The sequence below is a fragment of the Pongo pygmaeus genome, chromosome 21, assembly GCF_028885625.2.
Source record: "Pongo pygmaeus isolate AG05252 chromosome 21, NHGRI_mPonPyg2-v2.0_pri, whole genome shotgun sequence".
NCBI lineage: Eukaryota > Metazoa > Chordata > Mammalia > Primates > Hominidae > Pongo > Pongo pygmaeus.
The window spans coordinates 32,925,193-32,952,524 of NC_072394.2; the positions used below are offsets into that span (position 1 = coordinate 32,925,193).

Genomic DNA, 27,332 nt, shown 5'->3' on the forward strand with positions numbered 1-27,332 from the left:
TACCTGTTGCTTCTAACCACCGAGACCACAGTTCAAACAGCAGAAAGAGGATGGACTCATCACACCTAGGTCAAAAGAGCACCACCCCCTCCAGAATCATGGACAGCTATTCCAGGGCCAACTCCAACCAAGCTAAAGCTAAAATGGGTTTGATCCTCTTACATTGCATCTCTTTCTTTTCCCCTTCTATTGCTAGTCCTCTCGTTATTTATGTAACTAGGTCAAGTTCACCCCAAACTATTGATGCTTGCCTTGTGATGCCCTGTGGAGATTTGCCAAACCAGAGGCAACTCCCCACTTCAGAAAAGTATCTTTGTCCTTCCTGGCTCTCCTCAGACTGAAAATCTGTTAACTGGGATCAGTTAGTCTGGGAAGATATTGATGATGGTCCCAGTATGAACTTGGAATCTTGCCCTCCTAGAACAGAACTTTTAGCTGGTCTAATGGCTTATGGACTACCAAGGAGCAAGGATGGACCACCCCATTGTCAGATGAACCAATGTAATCCAGGACAGATTACCACCTCTGCTCCCCAGAGTACCGTTTCTATGGTATAGGAGCAGAAGTCTCAGGGAAGGACCCCATAGGATCCTTTGAAATGTGCTTCATTGCCTCCTCAACTCCTGCACCCCCTTCTCCCACTCCTAAGTTCTCCACTAACCAGACCTTCTTTTGTTATATACCCAATGATAAAACCAAAGTAGCTGTTGTAGAAGTTACAGATTTAAAACAAGCTATAGCAATTGAAACAGAGTACCAGGATGTAAATGCTTGGCTGAAATGGATTAAATATTCTGTTCGCATGCTAAGCAAAAGTGACTGTTTGTGTGACAGGCAGGCCAGAGACCCAAATTGTCCCCTTTCCCCTCGGGTGGTCCTCTCATGGACAGGGCATGAACTGTATGGTAGCTCTCTTCCGGAACCCCACAGCCTGGGGCAATGAGTTAGGCAAAACTCTTTCACTGCTGTTCGCTTTCACTGCTCTTCCCCGAGGTCAAGAGCCCTGTGGGTCAGCCCGGAGGGCCATCCAGCCTCCAGCCCCTGATGTTAACTTCACCTGTCCCTTTCACAGCAGGGGGAAAAGTTAGCATTCCTTGGGGACTTAAAAGGGTGCAGTGAAACCAAGCCTTTTCAAGAGCTTACCCATCAGTCTGCCCTTGTTCATACCTGAGCAGGTGTGTGGTGGTATTGCGGGGCACTATTTCTGGGTACTGTGCCAAGTAATTAGAGCAGCACTCATGCTCTAGTCCAATTGGCCATCCCTTTCACTCTAGCATTCCATCAACACGATAAAAAAGAAAATTGTAAAAGAAGTGCCTTACGTGGGTCCTTTGACCCCCATGTTTATATAAACATTACTGGAGTTCCACGAGGAGTACCAGATGAATTTAAAGCCCAAGATCAAATAGCTGCAGGATTTAAGTCAATATTTTCATGGGTGATGATTAATAAAAATGTAGACTGGATAAATTACATCTATTATAATCAGCAGTGGTTTATTAATTACAGCGGGGATGCTGTCAAAGGGATAGCAGAACAATTGGGGCCCACTAGTCAGATGGCCTGGGAAAACAGAATGGCCCTAGATATAATATTAGCAGAAAAAGGTGGTGTTTGTATTATGATTAAAACTCAGTGTTGTACCTTTATCCCAAACAACACCGCCCGCACTGGGAACATAACAAGGGTCTTATAAAGACTTACCACTCTATCCAATGAACTAGCTAAAATTCTGGAGTCAATAACCCTTTCTCAGGGTGGCTAGAAAGGGGGTTCAGTAAATGGAAAGAAATCACAGCCTCAGTTCTTACTTCTCTTGCAGCCGTAATAGCTGTACTCATTCTTGTTAGGTGTTGTGCCATACCATGCATCTGTGGGCTAGTGCAAAGACTTATAAAAGCAGCACTTACTAAAATCTTCCTTAACTCACCTCCACCTTATTCAGCTAAGCTTTTTCTTTTAGAGGATTAAGTCGAGCAGCAAAGCCAAGACATGTTTAAAAAGTTTGAAGAGGAAGTACTATGAAAATTGAAAGGGGGAAATTGTAGGATATAATAAATTCCTCTTCAAATGTTTCAGCCTGTACATTGTTAAGTACAATGAGTTCTGAGATCCTCTCCAAGGAACCAATGTATGAGTATATTCAGGTCCCCTGTTCTTTGTTCTCCATTTTAAAGTTTAACTTCCTCATTCTCTTTGCCTCCTTGCCCCTAGTTTCAGTAAACAACCTTTCACACCAGTTCTAATCAGTAGTTCACATCTATTCCCCTGGTCACCTGCTCCTTCCTGAGTCACACCTGGTCACCTGCACTGACCTGAGTCACCTTTAGTCACCTGTTCCTAACTGTCCTTCCCACCAAACAACTCACTCTGCCACTCCGACTCGTACCCTTGCTCTGTTTAAAATAGCCAATCGGAATTAGCTTAGACTGTGCGGTCCAACCCTAGTCAATAGGGGAATGACACAGCAGTAGGGGCTACCTGTATCAGGAATAAAAACCCTTTCCCCTCCCTTGTTCAGGTGTGCTCTCACCATTGCTCCATCCATGAGTCACACCCTTCTATAGAAGTAAAATTGCCTTGCTGAGAAAATTAAATTTATGTTCGAGTGCTATTTCTTTTGCAGCACCAAAAATTTGCTTCTAACAAAGGTGTTGTAAGAGTTCAAGAAAGAGGAAAGAAACATGAAAAGAGGCTCAACAGTCAAAGACAGGTTTATTTTGAAGAATAAACCCAAGAGGGGCCTCTGTCCAATTTCAGTCAGGTGTGCTCTCTCTTACATACTAAGGATATTTATTGGTTTCAGGGTAAGAGAGCTTATCACAGGCTTGGAATGTTCCTGTGTAGGGGAGAAGTCTATTGAGGGTTGGAATGTCTCTGGTTGGAAGGGAGGGTATCTTGGGGCTGACATCTCTCCACCTGGAGGGGAGGTTATCTTGGGGCTGGCATGTCTCTGGTTGGGGAGGGCTTTAACTTATGGTTGGAATGTTTCTGGTCAGAGATGTCATTTGTGGTTTATGGTCATGCTGACCCTAGCCATTAGGCTGATGCCCTTTGGATTTGGGTAGTTTTTGATCAAGGGGAACTTTAGAATGGCAGTGCTTGTCCAAGATGTCAATGCTCCTGCTCTGTCAATCCAGACCTTATAGTTATAAAAAGGATGAGAGGCAGGGTGTTCTTTCTGGCTACTTCCTGCAGATGAGGGGCAGAGAGTTTTCTGGTCTCAGATTAACTGTAGTAGTAACACTGTCTGTGGATGTTTTTGGGTAGTTGTCTGTGAAATGGCCATGATCCTGTCAGTTAAAAATCTTTGAAAAATGTTAATTAGGCAGGGTAAGAACATTAGTCCTAGGCATATTATTAGGAGAGGTCCCAGGAATGGGATGACCCATGCTATGATTTTGTTCCCAAACCAAGAATCTATTTGGTTGTTTTGGTATAACCCTTTCCTTAAGTTTTTCAGCAGCACCTCTTACTAGGCCTAATTGGTTGATACAGAAACAACATTCCTCACCCAATGACAGGCAGAGGCACATGTTTGGAAAGGCCCATGTGTTATTTTCTGTTAGTAACTGTTATTCCTGCTATGAGGATAATAATTAAGCAAAATAGTACAATAATTGAGACTCTCTGTCCGATATTCCATCCTGAGGGTGCTGTAGTACATAGTCCCACCACAAATAGTAGAGTGAGTAAAGCAATTCCCACAATGGTGGCATAGTAAATAATTTCCATTAAAAAGTTTTAATATTTGTCTTAAAAGGAGAGGTAGGAATATCTAGAAGTATTTGGTGAGGTAGGGGTGAGACTGAGTAAGATAAGTAGTTCTCACTCAGTTACTTACTTTTTATGAGCTTAAAATTTCCTATTTCCTTACATTGATATTTAGGATGTTCCTTTGGCTATCAGGGGTTGCTTCCTCAGCTTTCCAGGCTTTGACTCAAGTGTGATGTATCCAGAAGTTGATTCTTGTTTTTTTGTTTTGTTTTGTTTTTTAAGACGGAGTCTCACTCTGTCACCAGGCTGGAGTGCAATAGCGCGATCTCGGCTCACCACAATCTCCACCTCCTGGGTTCGAGTCATTATCCTGCCTCAGCCTCCCGAGTAACTGGGATTACAGGCATGCACCACCATGCCCGGCTAACTTTTTTATATTTTTGGTAGAGATGGGGTTTCACCGTGTTGGCCAGGCTGGTCTCAAACTCCTGACCTCAAGTGATCCGCTCGCCTTGGCCTCCCAAACTGTTGGGATTACAGGTGTGAGCCACTGCACCTGACCCAGAAGTTGATTCTTGTAAGAGATGCCGTCTCAATTACCCTGGGTTCCATGGACTCACTAGATGTGGGGGCAAAGGATTCCAGGCACCCTCAGTTATTAGTTGTCAGCGCCAGCAGTGAAGAGGTTTCCTCCTGTGATGGCTGGGGGGGGTGTTTAGAGGCAGTGCCTGCTGAAATGTCTAGTTTTCGGTTCATAGGGCTTTAAGAAATCAAAGCTTATTTTGGAAACTCGTAGTCAGAAAAATCAGAATTTAATTTAAAATAATAAAAATTTAAAAACATTAGGCAACACTGGAATTTAATAACAGGTGTGCTATAGTTTCTGAAACATAATTTTCTCTCTCCAGTTTCCCTTCCCACCCCCACAAAGACGGAGTCTCGCTCTTGTCACCCAGGTTGTAATGCAGTGGCGCAATCTCAGCTCACTGCAACCTCTGCCTCCTGGGTTCAAGTGATTCTCTTGCCTCAGCCTCCCGAGTAGGTGGGACTGCAAGCACCCACCACCACACCTGGCTAATTTTTGTATTTTTGTAGAGACAGGATTTTGCCATGTTGGCCAGGCTTGTCTCAAACTCCTGACCTCAGGTGATCTACCTGCCTCGGCCTCCCAAAGTGCTGGGACTACAGGCGTGAGCCACCACACCCAGCCAAGAATAATTATTTGTTACATAGGCCTTAAAAAAAAAAAGTTAACAGTGTAACATGTATTTAAGACTATTGAAAAAACAGTTTACATATACTTTTGGTAAAAAGATTATAAGGAGGCATGAGAATGTGGATTTTTACCTAGATTAAAAGGTTAAAGAATTGTTTTAAGTTGAATAAAATAAAAATGAAGGTTTAAGCAACTTTTGGAAGGTTAATTGTAAAGAAATTCTGTGTGTAAACATATTGGCTAAAGTTAAACGTATATCATCCAGTTTTTCTGTAAATTGAGTATTACAATAAAAACACAATGGGTTTTTCTTAAAGCACTAACCTGCTCTTTAACAAAAATTATAAAGGGTTAAAAAGGGTCTATAGGCCAGCCACAGTGGCTCACGCCTGCAATCCCAGCACTTTGGGAGGCCAAGACAGGTGGATCACGAGGTTAGGAGATCCAGACCATCCTGGCTAACACAGTGAAACCCTGTCTCTGCTAAAAATACAAAAAATTAGCCAGGCACGGTGGCACGCACCTGTAGTCCCAGCTACTCAGGAGGCTGAGGCAGGAGAGTAGCTTGAACTCAGGAGGCAGAGGTTGCAGTGAGCCGAGATTGCTCCACTGCACTCCAGCCTGGACGACGGAGTGAGACTCCGTCTCAAAAAAAAAAAAAAAAGGGTCCATAAAAATCTGACCTTATGATCAAAACATTAAAATTGAGTTTAACATTAATAATACACTAATATAAAGGTAAAATTTGGCTTATTTAGTCTAAAGTCATACAGGAAGCATTGTCAAATATAAAATGATATTTGGCTTTCTTTAGACTATATTTGTATAAATATGTTATTGGTATGTGTTCCAAAGTTATGGGAGACTCCTATAATTCTGATATGTCTTAGTGTGCATTATCAGTAGTAAAATTATAATTGCTAATTATTGTGTGCCACAGAGGTAACAGATTTCCTTGTCAATTGTGTCTTTAACTATGGCTACCTTAAAACTTTTGGTCATCCATAAACAATTGTTGTCTTGTTTTGGTCCTCTTTAGAAGGGTTTTATAATCAGCTATAAAGCTCTAACAAGTGCTCTTGAATGCAGGTTTCTGATAAATTTGGAGATTGTGACATCAGAATACAGGAAAAATGGTTAGGACTCTTAGAGAGCTAAAATGTTCATTAATATCAAGCAGGACAGGAATTAACTGCATGAACTGAACTAATAGGAGACTGGAGTGATCTTTTTGATATTTTGCTTAAAATATTGCTAATACTTTGTTTGTTTTGCTTTTCAAAGTCAAAGAAACTTTTCTTTATTTTATTTTATTTTTAGATGGAGTTTCGCTCTTGTCCAGGCCGGAGTGCAATGGTGCAGTCTCGGCTCACCACAACCTCCTCCTCCTGGGTTCAAGCGATTCTCCTGCCTCAGCCTCCCGAGTAGCTGGGATTACAGGCATATGCCACCACCATATCCGGTCAATTCTGCATTTTTAGTAGAGATGGGGTTTCTCCATGTTGGTCAGGCTGGTCTCCAACTCCCGACCTCAGGTGATCCGCCCGCCTCAGCCTCTCAAAGTGCTGGGATTACAGGCGTGAGCCACTGCACCCGGCCTCAAAACTTCTCTTCTGAGCTATTAACAGCTTTTAACAATTTAGTATACTCCCATGAACAAAATTTGTAGCATACTTGTTTCTCTCTCCCTGATTTTCTCCAGAATTTGGAAACTATCTGTATTTTTTTTTTAAGTTTTAAAACTTTTATAGTTTAATGTTGTCACTGTATGTTTACATATTCATTGGCACAATTTACATCAAGTTTTGTACTTATCCATTTTTTGCAAAGATATCATGTGCACAAAGATACATATCCAATAACTGAGAAACAAGTGAAACTTCTGATCTATACTTTCAGGTTTGTTCGATTATGAGAATTCTGATAAGGATCATCGACATACCAGTTTCACCTCTTCCAGAAGGACTTCGTCATTTTATCTAAGAGTTTACTCTGGGCTTTACTGCAGAATACAAATTCCCTCAATCGCTTTTTCCTTGCAGGTGTCTTTTTCCATAATTTTTTCTTATAGCCAGCCTTTCTCCTCACCCAAAAGGCCACAATGAAGTCGAAGAAACCTATAGATGACAGCTTTCACGGTCTTTCTCTTGCCTTTTCTTGTACTGAAGTATGTTAGGGATATGACTGGCAGCTTCAGGACACTTGGAAGCATGGGGGCCACTCTATTAAGGATCACTGAGGTATGCCCACATGTCAGGTTTCTCTCAGATGTGGTAAGTCTGGGAGTGGAGGAAACAACTGGTGTCTGAATATGACTAAAACGTCCAGTGGACAATGCAGAAATAAGAGAGGCATTCTTGACACAGCTGCGGTAGGTTGAAGATGCCAAAATATTCCGGGGCCGTAGGATTCCTGAAGCTGCTCTTACTGCACCAGCAAAGGCAGAGGCAGCCATCTTGCCACCCTCGCCTACGGCGGCCGCTTTGGGTATTCTTAAGTTATGGCAATGTAGTTATTTGCACAAGTGTAATAAGAATCTATTTTCTTTTGTAACAGGGCACAATTGTAAAAGCTGGCTATTTTTACCAAGGCCTTGACTGGAATGGTATGCTTTCCTTTAAGGAATCAAACTTGACTTACGAAGCCAAGAAAGCCCTTGGAAACTGGCCTTATATTTTGTGTACACAGTCCCTGTATAGGACTTCTGATCTGTGGTAAGTAAAGAATGCCCTTTCTGAGAGGCCAGGAACCCCAAGTTATCTTGTAACCTCAAGAAGAAACTCATAGGTATTTAATGGTACAATTCCATGGCTGGGCTCGGCTTTACAGTCTTATCTTAGATTCTTTCTATGGAACAATACATGTTACACTGTTAACTTTTAGCAACTTTTACTTTTGTTAGTAAGTTTGAGATTGTAATTTTGTACTAGATGTAGAGCCTAGGACCTAGACAGAAGTGCAGATAAGGTCTGACCTATTCCGGCATTTAACTCCGTGTGTGCTAGGTCTTACCTAGCTACAAAGCAGGCAAGCTGTACAGCTAAGAGTTATGGTGGCATTTTATAAAGCATTCAGGAGGCCTAGTCGTTTTTGTTTTTGTTTTCTTTAGATGGAATGTCGCTCTTGTCGCCCAGCCTGGAGTGCAATGGTGCAATCTCCGCTTACTGCAACCTCTGCCTCTGGGTTCAAGCTATTCTGCCTCAGCCTCCCAAGTAGCTGGGATTACAGGCACCCACCACCATGCCCAGCTAATTTTTTGTATTTTTAGTAGAGACAGGGTTTCACCATGTTGGCCAGGCTGGTCTCCAACTCCTGACCTCAGGTGATCCACCCGCCTTGGCCTCCCAAAGTGCTGGCGTTACAGGCGTGAGCCACCATGCCCGGCCCCCTAATCACTTTTAAACTGTACAACATTTCTTGGATAAATTCCCTTTTATAAAATTTTTACAATTTACACAATCTCTGACATGCCTCAACTTTCTGACTTGTTGTAAACATCCCTCTTTTTAAACAACCAGTTCATTTACTTTAGAACAAGAATTTACCATATAAGATTATTTTTTATATAAATTCTCTTTTCTTTAATATCAAAGATGGTAAGTCCTTTCCCTAAAGAAACTTCCTTCATGTCTGTAGACTAGATTTCCTAAGGCCACAGGATTAGAAGTTAGGGTTTTTAACTAAATAATTCAAGATATAGCTATCTTTATTAAACCAATATTGATGTTTCATTATTAAAAAATTATACAAGCAAAGATTATTCTGTTTGGATTGAGTTATAGTTTTGTACCCTCTATGCCAAATTTTGACACCTTATAGTATTTGGCAGAGATAAGTATGAAATTGCGGCCAGGTGCAGTGGCTCAAAGAAGGGTCAAATGATTGAAGTTTAAGGAATACGGTCTTAAGCCTCCTGGGGGTTTGTGGAGACACAGTTATGGGAGGGTGAGGGGAAGAATTATTGTATGGTAAATAATGGTTGTCTTGTCATGCAGATAAAAGTCTCTCGGGTGGCCGGGTGCGGTGGCTCAAGCCTGTAATCCCAGCACTTTGGGAGGCAGAGGCAAGCAGATCACCTGAGGTCAGGAGTTTGGGACCAGCCTGGCCAACATGGTGAAACCTTGTGTCTACTACAAATACAAAATTAGCTGGGCGTGGTGGCGTGCGCCTATAATCCCAGCTACGTGGGAGGCTGTGGCAGGAGAATCGCTTGAACCCAGGAGGTGGAGGCTGCAGTGAGCCGAGATTGCAACATTGCACTCCAGCCTGGGCGAAAAAAGTGAAACTCTATGTTCAAAAAAAAAAAAAAAAAAAGTATCTAGGGTAATTCTTCTGGAGCAGCCCTTTTCCTGATACAGGCACCTTTACTAATGTAGATTTCCTTGATAGATGTAAATTTCTTTTACCAAAGAATAGCTTTCCAGAGCTACTCCTATGTCTGCAGTTTCTCTGAATAACCAGCTCAAAGTATGTCAAAGAGGTGTATTTGGAGGTGGCACATTCTGGTTTCCCACAGTCATATTTTGGGGGTGTGTATGTCCTAAGCCCCAACAGTGGCGACACTTCCTGAACACCTGCCTGCTAAGCGAGGGGTCTGGCCCCTTCCCTAGTGCCTGCTCACCTCTCGCCCCAAGCATTAGCCTGGAGAATGATTGATTGCTTGTTAAGTAAATGAATGTCTTGGAAAATAACACAACAGGCAGGCCAGAATTATTTGTAGAAGTCAATATGCACTGAGCATTTACTAGGTGTCAGAATCTGTGCAATATGTTTTACATCCATGGAGGCACCAATTTGAGTCTGCATTCACATCCTGGCCCTGCACTTACAGGCCGTAGCACTGTGAGCAACCACTTTTGTAAAGTTAATGAGAGGCCGTCAGGCTGGTGGTAGAAGAGGAGCCTGGGTCCTCCTAAGGTGTAGACATAAATGATTGCTAGCCATTATTCTGGAGGTTATAAGATATGCAACTTCCCCAATTACTCATGCAAATAACACCACTATTGTAGGTTGGCCTTTTGAGATATCTTTCCAGTTGGTGTTTTTTGTTTTTTGTTTGTTTGTTTTTGTTTTATTGAGACAGAGTCTTGCTCTATTGTCCAGGCTGGAGTGCAACGGCACGATCTCGGCTCACTGCAACCTCCGCCTCGCGGGCTCAAGCAATTCTCCTGCCTCAGTCTCTCTAGTAGCTGGGATTACAGGTGTCCGCCATCATGCCCGGCTAATTTTTGTATTTTTAGTAGAGACAGGGTTTCGCCATGTTGGCCAGGCTGGTCTTGAATTCCTGACCTCAGGTAATCCACCCGCCTCGGCCTCCCAAAGTGCTGGGATTACAGGCATGAGCCACCACGCCCGGCCATCTTTCCAGGTTTTTTGCAGATTTGACACCCCATGGCTCCACCTAAACCTGATGGCTCCACCAGGACCGCCAACCCTGCTCCTGTGGCCCCACCCAGAAGCGATTCAGCCTGTAGGAGGACAGCTTCGACCCCCTATGATTTCATCTCCACCCCAACCAATCAGCAGCAAGCACCTGTTACCTGGCCACTCCCAACTCTTCCCCTATACTGCCTTTGAAAAACTCCTCACCTACAAGCTTTGAAGATGATTTGAGTACAAACTCATTTCCCCTGTGGCATGGCCAGCATCATGGTCTTTCTTTATGCAGTGGGCAGAAAGAACCCCTCAGGTGGTTACAGTATTTGTCAGGGTAGCTCAGAGAGCATCAGAAACCAGTTCTGCCATATACAAGGTGTGTGACCTACACAAGGCTCTCGACTTCTCTGGGCCTGTTTCTTCATCTGGAAAATCAGGATAGTAATAACATCTCTCCAAAAGGCCATGAAGGTTAAATGCATTAATTCATATCAAGCCCCAAGAACATGCCTGACACTGGGTCAGCTCAGTACACACTGGCAGTTGGGATTTCTGTCCCATGAAGAGGGCACTATTATTATCCCCGCTTTCCACATGACTTACTGAAGCACCAGTATTTGAACTGTTTTTGCTCCGGGGCACTCTCTTCCTGTGTGAAAGGAATTATGGAGATCTCAGGGTGGTGCCAGAACCAACTGTTTGCACATAGCTTTTGTCAACTGGGGATCAACCCTCATGAAATCTGGATGGCAGAGAGCCTCAATAAAGCGAGCCCTTTATTGTAAAGTTCTACCATCAGGATCCTCCTCCTAGCTGGGCTGTAGGGCAGATTACAGACACATAGTAGGCTCTTGGTCTTGCTGGGAGCCACACCCACCCTCTGCCTGCCTTTCCCCAAGCTCTGGGCGGGGACGGCTTTATACAAAACGAGCTGCCTCTGGCCCCTCCCATGCAGAGCCGCTGGGGAACTGGCCCAGCAGGTAAGTGGGCAGAGCGGGGCGGCTGAGGCCTGTGAGGGTGCAGCTGCAGCTATCAAGGCCGGCTGCTAGCCAGGAGCATGGGACACTGACCGGGATGTGGCAGGGGCACTTATCTGGAGCCAGCAGGTGTCCCATGGCCTTTCCCCTAGTTTCAGGCTGCCATGTCGGGAGAGTCCAAAGAGATAGGAGGGAAGAAAGGTTTCCTCCTCAGCTGGCATGTTGGAGTCGGGACAGGCTGAGCCATCCAGGTGAATTCCAGACCCCTGGTGCCTCCAGACCAAAAGGCTGGGCCCATGCTGGGTGTCATGGCTCACGCCTGTAATCCCAGCACTTCCGGAGGCTGAGGCAGGTGAATCGCTTGAGCTCAGGGAGTTCAAGACCAGCCTGGGAAACATGGCAAAACTCCATCTGTACAAAAAATACAAAAATTACCCAGGTCGGACGTGGTGGCATGGGTTAATAGTCCCAGCTATTCAGAGGCTGAGGTGGGAGAAACGCATGAGCCAGAAAGGTTGAGGCTGCAGTGAGCTCAGATTATGCCACAGCACTTCAGCCTGGGTGACAGAGAGAGATCCAGTCTAAAAAAAAAAAAAAAGACTGGGCCCCCACTGATTTTACCCAGGGCCATCTCCATGCTATCTCTGAACAACTTGACCAGGCTAAAGCTGCAGGAGCCTGGGAAGGAGGCTGGGAGTTGGGATGGACGTGGAGGGGAGGGGAACTGGCCTGGGGGAGGCTGCTCCACCAAGGTCAGCCCCATGGGAGGCCTGAAGCCCTTCCTGGCCTTGGGAGGGAGGAGAAGGGGGAAGAGAACTCACAGTCCGCTTCTGCTGGCCAGCCTGAGCGCCTGTTATCTCATTCCCTTTTTCCTGGTCGGCTGAGCCCAGAAAGGCTGGACATTCCCAGACCCTTTCACAGATGGCGAAACCAAAGCCTAGAGAGGGTGAGCAGCTGACCTGAGGTTGCACAGCCGGTGAGCACAGGCCTGGATGTCTGCCACAGCCTGAGATCAGGGGTGGGGCAGGGTTCAGGGAAGCACTATCTCCTCCCTGGGCCTTGGTTTCTCCACCTGTGCAATAGGGACGTTGAGTTGGGATGAGTTCCAGGGAAACTCTGAGGTCCCAGCAACAAGAGGTAGAGATGGCCTTCTGCTACATGTGGCTGTGAACAGTGAGGGTGGCTGAGCTGGGCCCAGGCTCCCAGCGCCCCAGCTGCCTCCTGCCTCCTGGCACCTCCTTGCCTCCCTCTCAGCCGCAGCTTCCCGTTTTTCCTTGTCTCTGTGCCTCTGTTGTCCTTTCTCCCCATTTCTGCTTCTAGCTTTTGGTTCTTTCTGTCTCTTTGTCTCAATCTCTTCTCTCTCACTCCCCTTCATCTCCCCATCCCTCCCTGTGGGTTTTGTGGTTTTGACCTCTCAGCCTCCCTTCTTCATGGGCTCAAAGTCAATCCATTCCTACCCACTCTCATGAGGGTGAGGTCAGGCCTTAGGTAGATGCCTACAGGCCTCACTAAGTTCTCCAGGAGCCTGGAACCCAGGAAAGCATTGCCTCAGACCCTTGCCCAGGAGTGAGATGTATCCAATGTCAGGCTGCCACCTGGCACTGCCCCAGGGGTCACCCTGGCCAACACAACCCTCATAGCTGAGGTGGGTTTCCTCCAGTCTGGCCCACAGGGCTAGGTGCCTACCAGCTGGCAGATTATCCCTGCAGAGCGAGAACTCAGCCATGGTGCCCGGAGCTCAGGTGGCCCAGCCCGTGGCAAGCCAGATGGTCACCTGGGCACTGGGGTAGAGGACAAGCCCCCGCTCACATGGAGATTACACTCCCATGGGAGACCAGCGCTCAACAGATAGACATAGATAAACTCCTGTAACTGAGCTGGTGTCGGTAATACTTTGATGGAGGAAAGCAGAGGACAGGAGAATGCGGAGTGGGGCGGGGGCCAGTGGGTGGGGTGGAAGCTGCCTGAGCTCCCTGGAGGAGATGGCCCAGCCCACACAATGAAGGTGCACTGGCCCTGGTCAGAACCCCACTCCCAACTCTCTTCACTCTCTTGGGCTGGGGGCTCACAGCTTTTGATGCAAGAATGCAAAAGAGAAACCTTTGTCTGAAACTGATCCTTCTAGCTTCTCTATCTGTCGCCCACCCATTATGGGGCATTTTAACTGTCTCATGTGAAGCCTTAGGTTTCTGGTCTCTGGTGATCACAGAAGGGGTCCTGGATCTTTGGGAAGCAGATATGTCTCAGAGCCTCTCTCAGCTTCTCCTGAACCTGTACCCCGTTTCTCTCTTTCTCTGGCCCAAGTCTCGGGAGGCCATCTGTGAGCGGAAAGAGATCCTGCTCAGCTTGGCGCCCCTTCAGAACCCCTTCACCCTGAGGCTTTCTCAGGGCTGGGTCCACAGTCGAGCATGCCTGGATATAAATCTCAGCTCCCAGCTGTATGACCCTAGGCAAATTTATTTCCCTTCTAAACCTCAGTTTCCTCATCTGTAAGATGGAGATAATCATAATGCCAGCCTCAGGATTGTGGAACAAGATTTGACAGGTAATGTGTTCAAAGAGCTTAGCATAGGGTCTGGCACAATAAGTAGCTGAGGAGTGGCAGCTATGGTTGTCACTGTTGTCATGGTGATTGTTAGCCCTTTTGCTACAGCTTCCTAACCCTCCAAAGGTTTACTCCTGCTTCCTCCCTGGCGCCTCATGTTTCTCCTCACAACAGCCAGCACGATCCTGTTAAAAACTAGATTAGAGCTGGTCTCCTCTGCCCACTCACGGAGCTTTTTGCTCTAGAGAAAACACCCAAGCTGTCACCACAGGGCCACAGGGGACCTGCCCTGTCTCCTCCCCTCCCACCTCGCTCCCGCTGCTGCAGCCACACTGGCCTCCTAGCTGTCCTTTGAACAGCAAAATCCACTTCTGGGACAGAGCAGGTGTGGCCGCACCCCAGGGCCTTTTCACTTGCTGCTTTCTCCCCTGGACCGTGCTTTCCACAGACAGCTCACTCCCACACTCCCTTCATGTCCTCTCCTTGACAGCTGCATATTCCCCATTCAGGAGCTTTGCTTTCCTCCGGAGTCCTTGCCACCATCTGACTTGCTCTATGTTTCTGTTTTTTATTCTGCTTCGTGACTGCTTCCTCCACCTTCCTGAGAGCAGGGATTGTGGTTGAGCACACAGTTGGTGCCCAAGAAATATTGGTTAAAATGAATAAATAAGAACTGCAAGGTCACTGTAAAACAAACAAACAAACAACAACAACAAACAGAAAATACAGATATGCATCTTTTAAAAGTATCCCAACACATTCTGAACACCAGCCATTCTGAGTCTCTCCTTTTCTCTGGGGCCTTTTTGCACAAGTAGTTCCCTCTGCCTAAGACATCCCCTTCGTTGTCATTGATGACTGTTCCTCACTGTGTCCCCGAGGTCCAAAAGCACACCTCACTTTTGAGGAAAGAGATAATTTGGGAGCGGGCCAGGGCCATAGGACAGATGGGTCACCTGGGGACACACCCCCACCGTGCCTGGTTTCCAGACAAGGAAACAGACCCCCAGAGCCAAATCCCATCCCTCAAGTGACACAGCCGTGGCAGCACCTGGGTCAGAATCAGAGAATTCGTCTTTGTAGGGAGCAGGGATTTAGACGTTCAGTGCTTAGGAGTTGTTGAACATACAAGAAAGTCAGACTCCTTCTGCCCTGTCTGCCCTCATCTCCCCATCCAGCCCTCTGTGGGAAAGCTACTAATGTTTGTAAATGTTTAACTGGACACTCTCATTAGTTTAATAGCTTTTCGTATGGCAAAGGTCACCATCATCTGCAAATTCTCCTACCCCCCTTAACTACTGACTTAGCCCTCTTTACTAGGTATATCATTTATTGCTTTTGCTATATCCTTGTTTATTTTGCACCTTCGTCTGCTGTCTTGACCTGAAAGGGTGAGTCAGGCCTGTACTGCTGGACTGTGCTTCTGTCCATTTCTCCTGGAATGTCTGAGGCTATTTCAGGAAATATTCAGAATACAGATAGTCACTACAGTTTTGACTCTTTTATGAATTAGAGTTTTGATATATGAAATGACTCTTGGTCTCAATTTATACTTTTGGTACCAAATTCTATATGGAGGGCTCTTTGTTCCTCTGTTCCTCCCTCTTTCTCTCTTCTCCTTTTTTTTTTTTTTTCATCTCTCTGCAAGACATTTGCCCCCAAGTGTCTAAACAACTACTTTTGTTAAATTTTGATCTTTGATCAAATCCTGGTTGGGACAGGACCTAAGTTTCAGAGTCAGAAAGTAGGTGGTAAAGGAGATAAATGCATTCATTAGTTTTTGGTTACTATAATCTGTCAATACATATCCTGGAACGTGTATCTCTGTGCACTTAGTATGGAGTAGTTTTTGTCTGTTTGTTTCTTTTTGTTTTTTGAGACAAGAGTCTTGCTTTGTCGCCCAGGCTAGAGTGCATTGGTGTGCTCTTGGCTCACTGCAACCTCCACATCCTGAGTTCAAGCAATTCTCCTGCTTCAGCCTCCCAAGTAGCTGGAATTACAGGCGCCCGCCACCATACCTGGCTAATTTTTTGTATTTTTGGTAGAGACAGGGTTTTACCATGTTGACCAGTTGGAGGCTGGTCTTGAACTCCTGACTTCAAGTGATCTGCCAGCATCAGCCTCCCAAAGTGCTGGAATTATACGAGTGAGCCACTGTGCCCAGTCTCTGAGTATTTTTGTTGTATATAAAATAAGAGTGACTTAAACAACATAGAAGTTTGTTTACAATTTAATAACATTAAACAAACAAACAAAACAGTTCAACACAGGCAAAACAGGGCTGGTATGTGTGCTCTCTGCCACAAAATCTCAAAGGAGCCTAGTATGCGTCTAACCCCCACCGCATGCCTCATAGCATAAAATCGTTACTGGAGTTCTGGCCATCACTTCTGATTCCAGACAGCCAAATGGAGGAAGAGCAGAAGGGCACACTCCCTTATTGTTAACTCTTACCCTGTTTGCCAGAAGGAATACCTGCTTGTGACTGCAGCGTTTACCCCAAGATAACTTTGCCACAAAATACCTCGCTTTTATTATTATTTTTGCCTTGCTCTAGTATATTGACTTTGGAAACAAAAGACATCACTCTATTTGTAGCATTCTGGTTTTAGTCGTGGTATTTCCATTTACAAAACAAAGTAATTCTCAATCGCTGAAAATAGCAAATCCTAGCATTCCTACGTGTGACGTTAACATTGTTCTTCAACAGTTGTTGGCCAAAGATTCGTTTGATGAATCCAGTTTTTCTGAAATAGATGAGTCTGATGTTAGTTCTGGTTAGAAATAACTCCAAAAACAGTTTTTACATGTTATTTTCACATTGAAAATCAGTCAGATTTAGGGTTGGGCGTGGTGGCTCACGCCTGCAATCCCAGCACTCTGGGAGGCTGAGGCGTGGGGATCACTTGAGCCAAGGAGTTCGAGACCAGCCTGGCAACATGGAGAAACCCCGTCTCTACTAAGAAATACAAAAAATTAGCCGGACACAGTGGTGCACGCCTGTAATCCCAGCTACTAAGGAGACTGAGGCATGAGAACTGCTTGAACTCGGGAGGCAGAGATTGCTGTGAGCCGAGATTAAGCCACTGTAGTCCAGCCTGGGCTACGCAGTAAGACTCTGTCTCAAAAAAAAAAAAAAAAAAACAGCAGTCAGAATCAGTCAGATTTGCTTCAACCTCAAATAGCATGTTTACATAAAATTAAATGAGCGCTGGCAACGAGCTGCACTTTTTTTTCTAAACAGGAAACGGGCTAAGGAGACTACTCAAAGTCACATTTGAATTCATTGGCCTGTGCTTGATGACATGGCCATGTGCAGCTACAAGGAAGGCTGGGAAATGTAGTCCTTTAGTTGAGTGGCCATTTGCCTAACAAAAACTGGGTCTCTTTTTTTATTTTTTCTTTTTTAAGATGGAGTCTCGCTCTGTTGCCCAGGCTGGAATGCAGCGGCACGATCTCGGCTCACTGCAACCTCCACCTCCCAGGTTGGAGCCATTCTCTGGCCTCAGCCTCCTGAGTAGCTGGGATTACAGGTGTGCGCCACCACACTTGGCTAATTTCTGTATTTTTAGTAGAGACGGGGTTTTGCCATATTGGCCAGGCTGGTCTCGAACTCATGACCGCAAGGGATCTGCCCGCCTCAGCCTCCCAAAGTGCTGGGATTACAGACGTGAGCCGCCACGCCTGGCCGATAACTACATGTTTTTGAATGCAACTGATACATTTGCTGAAATAGTAATCTTATAATGATGGTTCATTGAGCCCTTACTATGTGGCAGGCACAGTTTTAGCACTCTGCATGTTCCTAGCAACAATTCTGATGTTGGTGCTGACAGCCTACCTGTTTTGCAAGAGAAGACTCTGAAGCACAGGCGGTTAAGTCACTTGCTCAGCTTGTAAGAGTTGAAGCTGGGATTTGAACCCAGGCAACTGGTTCCAGATGTTACCGCAGGGGAGAGCTCCAAGATGGCCCAAGTCTAGAACAAAGAAAGAGGCCAAAGTGGGTGGCCACTTCTTCCAAAATATTCCTGAGAAGCCAGAAATGCTGAAGGTTGCTTGCCATCCCCTCCATTGCTGATTACAGTAACAAATTGTTAAACACACTGGGCAAACCAAAGTAATATATCTGCTGTCTGGCAGTGGCCAGTGAGTTAATAATTTACAAATCCTAAGCTAAGTCATTGAGAAAGGCCCTTCCCCCTTCAAAATGTCAGATTCCCAAGCAGCCCCTGCCCTCAAAAAGCTTCAGTCTCAACATATGTGCCTGCATGCACCCACACAAGAACAACCTGAAATGAAGGGGTCATGGGCCCTGGTGAGGACACCTGAGAAGGCGAGGCAGCCAGAGGTCTCCTGGAGGACGGGATCTTGTAGAAAGCTTGGATGTGGACAGCAGAGGGGGCTGGTGCTCCAGGCTGGGAGGACAGCACAGGCAAAGGTGTGCCACTGCTGTCTGGGAGCTTCCCCTCCCTCCTTGGGTCCTCTTGGCACACCTTGAGTGGGCCTCACCTGTGCTATTAGTCAAGTCAACTTCCTAAGGGAGGGAACAGAGTCTGAGGCCCCCAGAAGGGAGGGGGCAGAGAGGGACTGCTAGGGGATCTGACTGCATTGCACCCCAGGAGTGGCTCCTCCCAGAGAGGAAAAGGAGGTGCCCAGAAAGGCAACTGAGCACCGGGTTCGCTCAGTGAAGGTATGAGGAAGGAAGTCCCAGCCCTGTGAGGGAATTCTGTGTGTGCGAACCGTGGGGAGGAGCTGCCAGGATTCAGGAGTTTCCTGGGTGAGGTGTGGCCACAACTGACACTCCTGCTTTGTACTAGAAGGAAGGAGTATGGAGTTAAAGACTGCGGTGTGAACTGACGAATCCTGGACAGGCTGCTTGCTGCAGGGGACCCAGTCCAGATCCCAGGAGAGCCCCTCTGCCCCTTCGGACCTCATCTCCCATCTACAATACGTGAAGATTGGCCCAGTTGACGTGTCTCTACAAAAAGGTGCATATACCACTGGTGAGTTCAGTTGATACCTAGTAGGGGAATCTTTTCCCTTTTTAAATTTTCATAGTCATGTATTAATTCTCATGTGAATTAGACAAAAATAACGATGTCACCAAACCTGCCATTTCATGATAATGATCAGTAACCCTTAGTGGTGCTTACCCTATGCTGGGACTGTTGGAAACAGCATAAACTCACCAGCATCCTTATATCTCATTACAAACCACGGAATTCATACTATCACTATCCCCTACTTACAGATGAGGGGATGAGGCAGACAGAGGCAAAGCCACTTGCCCAGGGTCACCCAGATTGTAAGCAGCACAGCCAGGGTCAAACTCAAACAGTGGGCTCCAGAGCCTCACTCCTGGCATCTCCCATATTACTGCTCAGACTAAGGATAGCTAGAAGAAAGTTGTTAGTAACAGCACAGGTGGGCTGCCACTGGTAGCTGGCAAAGGGGTAAACAGATGGCAGAATGGCTCTGGAGGGCTAGAGGAAGTGGTCTCCAAAGGCCACCTAGAGAGTGATATAATTTCAGGAGGAAAAAAAGCCAGATTGAAATCTTATTTCAGGTAACCATATATTTGCATCAGGTAATATGTTTACATGGTTCACAAATCAAAACTCTTATTAAAAGATATACAGAGGCAGGGCCGGGCGCAGTGGCTCACGCCTGTAATCCAAGCACTTTGGGAGGCTGAGGAGGGTGGATCACAAGATCAGGAGATTGAGACCATCCTGGCTAACACGGAGAAACCCCGTCTCTACTAAAAATACAAAAAATTAGCTGGGCGTAGTGGTGGGCATCTGTAGTCCCAGCTACTTGGGAGGATGAGGCAGGAGAATCACTTGAACCAGGAGGTAGAGGTTGCAGTGAGCTGAGATTGTGCCACTTCACTCCAGCCTGGTGACAGAGTAAGACTCTGTCTCAAAAAAAAAAAAAAAAAAGATATACAGAGGCGTCACCAACATCCCTGCAGTCCCTGTGTGTCCTTCAAGGGTTGCTTTGTGCAAGTACAAGCAAAGAAAACATGTTTTTCCTCCTCTCCTATGACCAAAAGGCAGTACACCTTTTCCTGGTTCCATTTACCTGCCTTGATTTTGTTTCAAGATTATCATTATAGCCTGGAGACCTTTCCTTATCAGTCACCAAGATCTGCTTTCCTTATTTCTTATTCCTTTAAACAGGTATGTGGTATTCCAGCAGGTCCCTTTAATTAGCCCCCTCTGTTGCTAGCCACCCAGGAGAAAATTTCCCATAACTTGCTATTACCAACAAGATCACAATCTATAATAACCTTGTATGTGAGTCATTTTGTCAGGCTTTGGGACAATCTCATGGTGAGAAATGGCACCTGGAGTAGTTTTCCTATTGTGAATGAAGGTGATAATATTTTCATGTGTTTAAAGCTTATTTGTACCTTTTTCTCTGAATTGTTCATATCCTTGGCCCTCTTGTATATGGGGTCTCTTTGTTCTTGATTTTTAAAAACTCTTTATATATTAGGAATGTCACACACGTCCATGTGAAGAGACCACTAAAAAGGCTTTGTGTGAGCAACAAGGCTGTTTATTTCACCTGGGTGCAGGCGGGCTGAGTCCGAAAAGAGAGTCAGTGAAGGGAGATAGGGGTGGGGCGGTTTTATAGGATTTGGGTAGGTAGTGGAAAATTATAGTCAAAGAGGGTTGTTCTCTGGCGGGCAGGGGTAGGGGTCACAAGGTGCTCAGTGGGGGAGCTTCTGAGCCAGGAAAAGGAATTTCACAAGGTAATATCATCAGTTAAGGCAGGAACCGGCCATTTTCACTTCTTTTGTGATTCTTCAGTTACTTCAGGCCATCTGGATGTATACGTGCAGGCTTGGGCTCAGAGGCCTGACAAGGAAGATGAGCCCTTTGTCTGCGATTTATGTGGCAAGTATTTTCCCCATGTTTTCATTTAACTTTTGACCTTGCTGTTGGTATCTTTTGCAGAAGCTGCTTTGTTTGCTTTTGTGTGTTGTATTGAACTTTTCTTTCATGAATCATGGTTAGGAAAGGCTTCCCTTGTTTTCTGCTAATAAAAAGCCAGCTTGGGCCAGGCATGGTGGCTCACACCTGTAATCCCAGCACTTTGGGAGGCCGAGGCAGGCGGATCACCTGAGGCCAGGAGTTCGAGACCAGCCTGACCAACATGGTGAAACCCTGTTTCCACTAAAAATACAAAATTAGCTGGCATGGTGGCATGCGCCTGTAATCCCAGCTATTCGGGAAACTGAGGCAGGAGAATCACTTCAGCCCAGGAAGCAGAGGGTCACTGAGCCAAGATCATCCCATTGCACTCCAGCCTGGGCTAAAAGAGCGAAACTATGTCTCAAAGAAAAAGAAAAAAAAGCCAGCTGGTTCACAGGAAGGGGAGTAATAAGAGAAAACCCTGGGCCCCAGGTCCCAGCATCTTGCTAGTTGGTGAAGTTGAAATTACTCACCTGGTGTCCTTCTCTGCCAGCCCCACTGCAGGCTGATCTGGGGAAGCCTCTGGACCAGGGCAGATACCGCCATGGCCTTCCTGATGCACCTGCTGGTCTGCATCTTCGGGATGGGCTCCTGGGTGACCATCAATGGGCTCTGGGTAGAGCTGCCCCTGCTGGTGATGGAGCTGCCCGAGGGCTGGTACCTGCCCTCCTACCTCACAGTGGTCATCCAGCTGGCCAACATAGGGCCCCTCCTGGTCACCCTGCTCCATCGCTTCCGGCCCAGCTGCCTTTCCGAAGTGCCCATCATCTTCACCCTGCTGGGCGTGGGAACCGTCACCTGCATCATCTTTGCCTTCCTCTGGAATATGACCTCCTGGGTGCTGGATGGCCACCACAGCATCGCCTTCTTGGTCCTCACCTTCTTCCTGGCCCTGGTGGACTGCACCTCTTCGGTGACCTTCCTGCCGTTCATGAGCCGGCTGCCCACCTACTACCTCACCACCTTCTTTGTGGGTGAAGGACTCAGTGGCCTCTTGCCTGCCCTGGTGGCCCTTGCCCAGGGCTCGGGTCTCACTACCTGCGTCAATGTCACTGAGCTATCAGACAGCTTACCAAGCCCTGTACCCACGGGGGAGACTGACATCGCACAGGTACCCAGCATCACCCGGAGCCATCTCAGCACTTGGCTTGATCACAAATGTAGGGGAGGGAAAAACTGCTCACCTCCATCCTTCTAGGTTCTTTGGTCAGCCTATGAGTTAAACTGACATAAGGCAGATCAACAGCAGGAAACTCATTTTAATTACTTACATACATACGCATGGGAGTCCCCAAAAAATACGAGACTCAAAAAAGGGCCAGATGATTTCAGCTGGATGTAGCATCCTGAGCTACAAAAGGGAATAGGGGCTTGGGGCTACTGCAGGATGGTGGAGACAAATTATGGGAGGGTGAAGGGAGGAAACTTATGGTGAATAAACATTGCACTGTTACGCAGATAAAAGTTCCTCAGGTGATAAAGGCCATCACCTTTCTCTTCCTGGTTCAGATACCTCTTCTTGGTACAGATACCTCTTCTTGGTACAGATAAGATAGCTTTACTAATAAAAATTTCCTTTAGAAGTAAATTTATCTTACAAAATGGCAACTTTTCAGAGCTACTCCTTAACCTGCAATTTTTCAAAATAACTAGTTAGAAATAAACAATATGCCAATAGGTTCAATTTTGGGGTGGCATATTCTGGCCTCCTACAGTCATATTTTAGGATGACATGTCCTGAAGGCCCTTATTTCCTAGACGGTGGGTAAAGCAGTGTTCTTCCTTAGGTGGGGGCTCTCCCCTTAGGTGGGGGGCTCTCCTCTTAGGTGGGGGGCTCTCCTCTTAGGTGGGGGCTCTGCCCTTAGGTGGGGGCTCTCCCCTTAGGTGGGGGGCTCTCCTCTTAGGTGGGGGGCTCTCCTCTTAGGTGGGGGCTCTCTCCTTAGGTGGGGGCTCTCCCCTTAGGTGGGCGGCTCCCCTGCTCAGTCTCCAGCTAGCTCCTCCTCTGAACATGTTTGTGGTTGCCACTGCTGTGGGGTAGCAGAGTGATAAAAGGTGTAGCTTCCAACTCAGAAAGCACCAGGTGGAGTCTGGCTTTGCCACATTCTCCCTGTGACCCTCAGGTAAGGGACAAAGCATTCTGATACCTCAGTTCCCTCTAAAATGGGGGATGATGGTCCCCACTGCGCAGGCCTGTTAGGAGGCACAGGGTCTTATCCATGCACAGTGCCTGTGCTGAGTGGGCAGTCAGTATCAGCAGTCATTATTGCCACATTTTTAGTTATGTTTATTTATTAATTATCTACTAATAATAACAGGTGATCTGTATTCTGTATTATCACTGTCATGATTGTTGTTCTGCAGTCTGATCCCCTCCCCTGACCAGGGATCTGACTGACCTGTCTTGTCCTTTGCAGGGAGTTCCCAGAGCTTTGGTGTCTGCCCTCCCCGGAATGGAAGCACCCCTGTCCCACCTGGAGAGCCGCTACCTCCCCGCCCACTTCTCACCCCTAGTCTTCTTCCTCCTGCTATCCATCATGATGGCCTGCTGCCTCGTGGCGTTCTTTGTCCTCCAGCGTCAACCCAGGTGCTGGGAGGCTTCCGTGGAAGACCTCCTCAACAACCAGGTCACCCTCCACTCCATCCGGCCACGGGAAGAGAATGACTTGGGCCCTGCAGGCACAGTGGACAGCAGCCAGGACCAGGGGCATCTAGAGGAGAAAGCAGCCCCCTGCTGCCCGGCCCACCTGGCCTTCATCTATACCCTGGTAGCCTTCGTCAACGCGCTCACCAACGGCGTGCTGCCCTCTGTGCAGACCTACTCCTGCCTGTCCTATGGGCCAGTTGCCTACCACCTGGCCGCCACCCTCAGCATTGTAGCCAACCCTCTTGCCTCACTGGTCTCCATGTTCCTGCCTAACAGGTGTGCCCTCATCTGGTCCTAGGGAATCCTAGTGGGGGAACACTTCATTTCAGAACCCAGAATTCCAAACGCACCTACTGGGCTATACATGTAGTGGTTAAGAACATGTTTTGGGAGCACCCCGGTCCAAATCCCAGCTCTGCCACTTGTCAGCTGTGTGTAAGACAAGTCACTTCAGTTCTCTGTGCCTCAGGGATATTTATCGGAAAATGGGAGTAGTAACAGTCCCACCTCCTAGGACTGCTGGAAGCATGATGTGAGCTAATTCTATAAAGCTCTTGGAGCGGTGCCTAGCACGTGGCAGGTCCAGCGTAAGTGTTGACCATCATTGTCATCGGTCCATGAGGAGGAGCAGACAGCCACTGGGGTTCCCATTTATAAGGGGAAACCCTGAGGCTTGGAGAAAGAGCTTGACCTGGTCTAATTCCCAGGATTTCGGCCCTGCCTTCCTGCCTCTAACCTCCTGCTGGTTCCCTTAGAGCCACAGTTCTAGAAGAATGGCTGGGCAAGTTGATAAAATGCAGATTGAACCAGCCTAGACTGGGACCTGGGATTTCAATTTTTAGTAAGGAACCCAGATGGTTCTGAGGCAGGGGCTTCAGACCCCTGTAGGAGAAATACCACCTCGGGATCTTGACATTTGAGGTAGGTCCTACATCCTCGTATCCACACTGGCCTGCCTGCCCTCACTGGCCTGCTTACACCCACTCTCCCAGCCCAGAAGGAGGACAGTGAGGACAGAAGAGCTTGACAGAAAGCTTGCAAGGAAGCTGGATTTTCTACCTTGGGACCTAGAAACTGGAAAGAGGATGGAGGATTTGAGGGAAGCAGGACCAAAGGCCCAGACCTGCAAATCCAAGAAACCCCAAATATTAGAATTATAGAATCTGAGTCATGGAATCCAAGAACCTTGGAGCAGAAAGAGTCTTTAAGGTTATAGGCAGACCTCTGTCTGTTCTTACCCAGGGCGTGGACCAGTCTTGGGGTTCTGGAGATTGGGACCCCAGGGACAAGGACCTCTGAGGAAGGACAGTGGTCCCAGATGTAGGTTTGCATGGAAGGCCACCTGTAGAGAGATGCTCCTAGCAGCAACAAGCCAGCTGCCAGGGCCCCTGGAGATCAGCAAACTCCACATTGCAGAGGCAGGTAGCTGAGGCCAGATGGGGAGGGGTCCCCAGAGGAGGCACAGCAAACCCTACTGTGCCAATGCCCAATCCAGCCATCTTCACTTCAGCCCAGCTTCCTGGCTGAGGCTGAGGGTGTGTTGCAGGAGGAAATGGCAGCAGGTAAACACCAGGTGGGCCCACAGCTGAGCCAGGCCCTGCATGCTCTGCTCCTGGAGGTCACGCAGCCTTGCAAAACTCCGATTTGGAGGCTCAGAGACCAGTCTCAGCTTAAACAGTAGAATTGGGATTTGAACCAGGACCATCCGGTGCCAGAGTCCATTATGTTTTTCTTGCTGGGGTGCCAGGCCCTGCCGTTAATGCTGGGGATGACTCAGGCCAGCCCTGCCCACTCAGAAGCCTCCCTGACCGACTTGAGCCAGGCAACCTGGAATTTTCTACATGGGTCTAAACTAACTCTGGAGACACTGGCCATCTACATGCTGCCCAGTGGGGCGGGGGGGACAGAGGTCAGGCTTCTCACCTCCACTCACCTCCCCCACTTTCCTCTAGGTCTCTGCTGTTCCTGGGGGTCCTCTCCATGCTTGGGACCTGCTTTGGGGGCTACAACATGGCCATGGCGGTGATGAGCCCCTGCCCCCTCTTGCAGGGCCACTGGGGTGGGGAAGTCCTCATCGTGAGTATCTGGCCGGTGGGGCTGCTCCCACTCCGTACCCCTCACCCCTAGCCAAGGCCTGGGAGAGCCTGGGCGCAGCCCTTTCCAGGGAGCAGAGTCTGTGGGGCTCTCCCGGGAAGCCCCACGTGGGAGAAGTGCTCCTTCCTCATTTGGGAGTGGAGGCTTAGGGAATCGAGGTGACTAGTAGGACTCTTCCCACCATGTGTACCTCAGCAGTGGCCTTCTCTCAAGGGCCCTTCACTTGATCATGGGCACATTAACCCAGAAAAGCCATTGGGTTCTCCTTTGCCCCTGGGCGGTCAACTCATGGGACCCGTCAGCCCCGCAGGATCACTCCCAGAAGGCTCTCCTTGCACCTAGAGAGTATTCCATGGGTTTCCCTGAGCCCTGTGAGAGTTCTTTGCTCTGGCGCTCGCCCCGCAAGCCCCGCAAGCCCCGTCACTCTGCATCTCTTCCCTCCCGTCCCCGCAGGTGGCCTCGTGGGTGCTTTTCAGCGGCTGCCTCAGTTACGTCAAGGTGATGCTGGGCGTGATCCTGCGCGACCTCAGCCGCAGCGCCCTCTTGTGGTGCGGGGCGGCGGTGCAGCTGGGCTCGCTGCTCGGAGCGCTGCTCATGTTCCCTCTGGTCAACGTGCTGCGGCTCTTCTCGTCAGCTGACTTCTGCAATCTGCACTGTCCCGCCTAGGCAGGCCACCAACCCCGCCCCCATCGCTAACGGACGGAACTGGGGTCCAGAGAGGCAAGGTCACAGAGCAAGTGGCAGGAACAGAGAGACAGAGCCTGAGTAATTGAATTATGAACGCAAGTGCCCACTAGGGACTGTGGGGAAGATGGGACCTGGAAATGCAAGGTGCAGCTCTATCCCCAACTCTGTGTCACAGTACCTGTGACTACCAGTTCAGATCTCCTTTGCTTTGACTCTCAAGAGAGGACTGATTTGCAGCATCTAGCTGGAGGCAGGCCCAAGGGTGTTAGAAGGGAAACAGCTGGGAGGGCGAGCTGTCCCTTCAGGCTGTGTGACCTTGGGAAAGTCACTTGGCTTCTCTGTGCCTGTTTCTTCATGCATGCAATGGGGATTACAGTAAGTACCAACTACCTCACAGGCATGGCACGGAGACAAAAGGAAAAAGCAGCCGGCATCAAGCAAGCCCTCCTGGGCCACCTGCTGATCTGACAGTCCATCGTAGTAACAAGAGTGGCAGTCTGCACAACCTAGAAGTGGCCAGAAGGGCTGAGACAGGCCCCTGCCCTCTCTCCTTTGCCCCTCAGTCTCACAGAGGGGCTTCTACAAGACAAGCAGCTAGCAGTAGAATCTTGGGCTTGGCTTTCGGATTCTCAGTGTGGAGGGACATAGTACCCTACACACCCCTTCCTGTCATCCTTCCTGGCCCATAAAGCCCACTGTTGGAGAGTAAGTACCCTCCTGGAAGCAGGGAGAGATGATTTGCCGGTGGAGCTAGGGAAGGCCCATCCCTGAGCCTCTGAAAGTGAACTCACCGACCAGGTTGGGGACCAGACATGCAGAGCCCCTGGAAGTATTCTCTCAAATGGAGGCGGCAGAGGTGATTGTTATTTTGTTTTAGTTTTTGTTTTTCATTTTTTTAAATAAAGGCATTCCCTGCTTTTACACTCAGATCTTCCTTCAAAGGAGAAGTTCAGGCATGGCACAGTGGCTCACACCTGTAATCCCAGCACTTTGGGAGGCCAAGGCGGGCAGATCACTTGAGGCCAGGAGTTTGAGATCAGCCTGGCCAACGTGGCAAAAACCCACCTCTACTAAAAAACAAAAAATTGCTTGT

General features: G+C 47.8%; 1 protein-coding gene and 1 pseudogene across 3 annotated transcripts; one reads left to right on the forward strand and one right to left on the reverse strand.

The window, feature by feature from the left end:
* Positions 1–6,880: 6,880 nt before the first annotated feature.
* Positions 6,881–7,388, reverse strand: LOC129021943 (large ribosomal subunit protein bL35m-like; annotated as a pseudogene).
* A 3,870-nt stretch (positions 7,389–11,258) lies between these two features.
* SLC52A3 (solute carrier family 52 member 3) lies at positions 11,259–27,162 on the forward strand. 3 transcript variants are annotated; one of them, XM_054468054.1, is made up of 6 exons: positions 11,259–11,289; positions 18,649–18,834; positions 21,308–21,925; positions 23,229–23,734; positions 25,411–25,534; positions 26,006–27,162. In XM_054468054.1, the coding sequence occupies exons 3-6, from the start codon at positions 21,359–21,361 to the stop codon at positions 26,216–26,218; spliced, it is 1,410 nt and encodes a 469-aa protein (XP_054324029.1). In that variant the 5' UTR covers positions 11,259–11,289; positions 18,649–18,834; positions 21,308–21,358; the 3' UTR covers positions 26,219–27,162. The 3 variants fall into 3 exon arrangements, with proteins under 3 accessions (XP_054324029.1, XP_054324027.1, XP_054324030.1); XM_054468052.1 differs by having other exon boundaries at positions 18,652–18,834; XM_054468055.1 differs by lacking the exon at positions 11,259–11,289 and adding an exon at positions 12,240–12,262 and having other exon boundaries at positions 18,652–18,834.
* Positions 27,163–27,332: the final 170 nt, after the last annotated feature.